Raw genomic sequence first — 4,624 nt, 5'->3', positions numbered from 1 at the left:
ATGACTTAGCGAAAGGAAGTCTCAATGTGAAGGTGGAAGGAGATTGGAAGACTACTAGGGAGGAAAGCTTTGAGGGTGAAGGTGGAAGGAGGTTGAGGTGGTTGTTATCATGAGAGACTTGATACTAGAGCTTGATTGTGAAGGGGCGGGTGAAAAGAACAATACAAAACGTACGTTGCAGTACTGTTAATTAGCAACAAAAAACCATGCCAATTCTTCTGTAGATATAAGACAAGAGACCAACTCTTTGAAGAAGGCGCTCTTCAAATTTCTTTTCTGCGTGGAAACAAAGCACTCTTCAATTATGGCAAGGAGCTAATAAACAGAGGTTCTATAATTTGTAGATAGAATAGCATCGAACAACTGTTAATAACTTCACCTCTTACGTCAACAAAAACGGATGCGACCTCCCAAGAGGGTAGACATCCTTGAGGTTAGCTAAAACTGGAAGACTATCAGGGCCGATTCTGCTCATGTACAGAGCTTCTCATGCACTACCACACCTAATAACAGATCTCTCAATAGTAAGCATAGACTCACCAGAACGTATCTGCTTCTTCTCCAAGCTTTAATATATATCTTGCTGTTGCGCAATTGCTTGTTGCTCAACCTTTTCCTTCTCCTTACAACTTCACATGATATTCACACGTCAAGTTCTGGACAGAACGCATGGCGACAGAAACGAATAAGCTGCAGTAAGAAAAGGATCTCGCATGGTGCTTGAAAATGTTGAGGACGTTTAGCCTGCCGGAAACTTCCGCGGTGGTAGTGATAGGAAAGATTCCAAGCCCCAAGTCCGTAGGGAAATTACGATTTGTGATCACGCTGCTTGGAACTAGTTGCACCTTTGTGCTCAAGTTCTCTGTACCCCTGGCGCCGATTCGTCCTGCGGGTATAGAAGCCTCGCCCACTTGCGTGCTATGGTAGAACATGTAAGTAGTGCTGTTGGTGTACTTGAAGCTAACGTGGTTGGGGTTAAATACAGTGACGTCGAGTCTCAGAGTCAATCTTACAGACGCATCGATGTTAGAGAGATTAATGGCACCAACATTCAGGTTCTCCAGCACAACATTGTCGATAGTAATGACAGGTTGCTTCGTTTTGAAAAAGGTGAAGGAGAGGATCAGAATCACAACTCCCAGAAGAACTACCAAGCCAACTACAATCCCACGGCAGATAGACGTATGTTTGTGGCGCCTGTACAAGGGCAAGTCCTCCTGCACTTCAGCGTCTCCCGCCGAGAGAACATTGGTGCCACCGACGCTCACAGTAGCAAGCTGGTCGACTGCCAATGGCAAGTTTTCCTTCTTATTGGCGCCACCCAACGCTAAGGTACCTTCACATTCAAAGCCGGGGTTCTTGTTGCCATCATGATCTGAAGCCAAGTGGCTCTTAGATTCCGCCATTGATGAAACACTCCTAGCAGGAAACAAGCGTTCTGAGGAAGGGCAGAAGTGGAAAAAGAGGAGGCGCCAGAACTTAGAAGCTGGTAACAGAGATGACAAGGAGACAGAAAACTGCCGGACTCATGAAATTCTCGTAGTCCTGAGAGAATCACAAGTGAAAGCTAAAAGGAAAGGCGAAAGTTTTGGCAATTCATGCTTCTGCAGCATAAGTGGAATGTTCTACAAGGACCACGGTCCACCACCCTTTATCTGCGTCTGGACTCTAGATATCGATCTCTCTTGGACTCTCTCACTGACCATCCTCCTGCGCGAATATATGGAGTAACCGAATTTATACAATTCGATGCAGCAGAGTTTTCCAACACACGAACGTCAATGAAGCAGTTACGAATCCTTGAATGCACCTTAAACGTTTCTGCCTTGGATTGGCAGGCGTGGGAGGCCATTGATGAGCCTGGGAAGAAGAGTCCGCAAAAGACAATCTGAGTGCCTAGCGTTGATTACGGAGACAATACTTGGCAGGCCATTGACTTTGCCTCTTCGTGAGTCAGATGGCCATGGCCCATATGTATTCTTTCCATTCGAAGAATGCTAGATTGCTTTACGATATGGAGGTAAAAGGAAGAAAATTCTTCTTAAAGCTTTTTGACCTTTGTTTTTATGTTTCTAATATTTCTTATGAGGAGTGTATGTCATTTGAGGTTTTAGTAGGCATTCTCTAGTGTAGTGTACAATAGTGAATGATGGATCCATAAGAAGATTCAATGCTCTCTTTCCCCCTTCTCTATTTCCTCTAACTCTTATTCTCTATTTCTGCATAAGCTCATGCATAAGCATAAGCTCATGCTTATGCTTCTCTCTTTCCCCCTTCTTTATTTCCTCTAACTCTTATTCTCTATTTCCGCATAAGCTCATGCATAAGCATAAGCATGAGCTTATGCTTCTCTCTTTCCCCCTTCTCTTTTTTCCCCCTTCTCTTATTCTCTCTTTCCCCCTTCTCTCTTTTTCCCTTCTCTCTTTCCTTTCCCTCTTATTCTCTATTTCCGCATAAGCTCATGCATAAGCATAAGCATGAGCTTCTCTTATGCTAAGCATAAGCATAAGCATAAGCTCATGCTTATGCTTCTCTCTTTCCCCCTTCTCTATTTCCTCTAACTCTTATTCTCTATTTCCGCATAAGCTCATGCATAAGCATAAGCCTTCTTTATTTCCTCTTCTCCTCCCCCTTCTCTTTTCCCCCTTCTCTTTTCCCTTCTCTTTTCCCTTCTCTCTTTCCCCCTTCTCTATTTCCTCTTCTCCTCCCCCTTCTCTTTTCCCCCTTCTCTTTTCCCTCTAAAAGAGAATGTGCTTCTCTCTTTCCCCCTTCTCTATTTCCTCTAACTCTTATTCTCTATTTCTGCATAAGTTCATGCATAAGCATAAGCCTTCTCTATTTCCTCTTCTCCTCCCCCTTCTCTTTTCCCCCTTCTCTTTTCCCCTTCTCTTTTCCCCCTTCTCTTTTCCCTTCTCTTTTCCCTTCTCTCTTTCCCCCTTCTCTATTTCCTCTTCTCCTCCCCCTTCTCTTTTCCCCCTTCTCTTTTCCCTCTAAAATCCTCTTCTTTCCCTCTTTTCCTTCCCTCTTCTTCCTCTTCTCCTCCCCCTTCTCTTTTCCCTCTTTCCTTTCCCTCTTCTTTCTCTTCTCCTCCCTCTTCTCTTTTCCCTCTTCTCTCCCTCTTCTTCAGATTCCTCTTGCTCTTCTTCCTCTTCCTCTTCCTCTTCCTCTTCTTCCTCTTCTTCCCCTCTTTGCCTATGCCTATGCTTATGTTTGTTTTTTTGTTTTTTGTTTTCGTGTTTGTGTCTATGTTAGACATGGGATCACGTCGCTCATCCGATGAGTACGGACAGCCTCGCAGGAGAAGAGCTCATGATCTTTATGCTCCAGAGGACTTTGATTCCTCTCAAGCGACTACCCCGAGGACTACCCCTAGTCCGACTCCTCTTGGACCTAGCACTACAACTACCCCTGGTCCGACTCCTCTTCCATGTAGCACTACGACTACCCCTCAGGGAACTCCTTTGCTAGCTGCGCATGGCTTTGTCGGGAGTCCCGACGAGTTTTAGCGTAGATGAGCGATGAGGAGGCAGCGAGATTCTTCTCTCTGCTATCTCAGAGGACCTTAGCAATTCCCTCCCCTACACCGACGGGTGGACATACTGCCCAGCCATCCCCTCGTGCCCCTTCGACCACGGGGTCATCACCTGCGCATGCCTCTCATAAGGGAAGGAAGAGTAGGAAGGGTGGCTCATGTTGTGCTGACTCGGGAGATGTAGACGAGTCAGCACACTCATGTTCCTACAGGTCTCCACTTGGTCCGGAGACACAGTATCAGTCAGGTCCCTTTCCCTCTCCTACTCCCACTGCTACTCCTCGCTCCAGAAGCGCTCGCGCAGCTTCCACTCCTTCTATCAAATCACAGTTGCCGAAGAGATAATAGAAGATAGAAAGGGCAAAGCAGTAATGGCCACCATGAGGAGGTTGATGAGTCATCACTTCAAGAGTGGCATTGCTACCGATTGGCGGTATCAAGATGGCCAAAAGAAGCAGGCGGTCATCGATGAGTTAAAACAAAGATACCCTAACCCGCCAAATGTGGAGTTTAATGATGATTATATGCGAGAGCGCATGGGTTTGGTCTTGAAGCATCGTAGATCAACCTTGCATACTTCCATCACAAAGGGGTTGGCTAAACCCAATTAGGTAGACAAAGCTGATTGGAAGTACTTCAAGAAGAAAAATAGGGACCATCCCGAATTGTTTGAGGGTTAGAGGAGGGATGCGAAGAGACGGCTGGACGTTGTAGGTACTTCGTACTTTGGTACAGGTGGACGGTATGCGTTCGAAGCAACCATGGTAAGTCTACTTCTTCTCATTTAATGTATTGTTCTATTTGTTTTACTACATATTACATGCACTTTAGCTAACTCTAACTCTCGTAAATTGGATCCATAGCAAGTTGCGATGGGTCGTCTTCCTACAGATGTAGAGATGCGACACGCATTTCGGATAGGAACAAAGCCGTGGTTTATTGAGCAAGAGGCAATGGGAGCGATGGTCGATTGGGTTGAGGTGGCTGCTCGCACGGTATAAGTTTACTCCTACTTGTAATCTCACTTTTTAATTCTTTTCTGACGCTTTTAGTGACTCTTATAGCGACGTTTGCGCCCGTGAAAAAAAAAAT

At 45.5% G+C, this 4,624-nt stretch overlaps 1 protein-coding gene across 1 annotated transcript; it reads right to left on the bottom strand.

The window, feature by feature from the left end:
• Positions 1 to 623: 623 nt before the first annotated feature.
• LOC147897947 (late embryogenesis abundant protein At1g64065-like) lies at positions 624 to 1,406 on the bottom strand. Its single transcript, XM_087380154.1, has one exon. The coding sequence runs from the start codon at positions 1,404 to 1,406 to the stop codon at positions 624 to 626; it is 783 nt and encodes a 260-aa protein (XP_087236280.1).
• Between the last annotated feature and the right edge of the window lie 3,218 nt (positions 1,407 to 4,624).

This window comes from Dipteris shenzhenensis, chromosome 10 (genome assembly GCF_047967505.1).
Source record: "Dipteris shenzhenensis isolate YYH24624 ecotype China chromosome 10, Dip_SZ_1.0, whole genome shotgun sequence".
In the NCBI taxonomy this organism is placed as follows: Eukaryota; Viridiplantae; Streptophyta; class Polypodiopsida; order Gleicheniales; family Dipteridaceae; genus Dipteris; species Dipteris shenzhenensis.
Note: the sequence above shows the minus strand (reverse complement) of the source record. Positions and strands in the feature narration are given on the sequence as shown.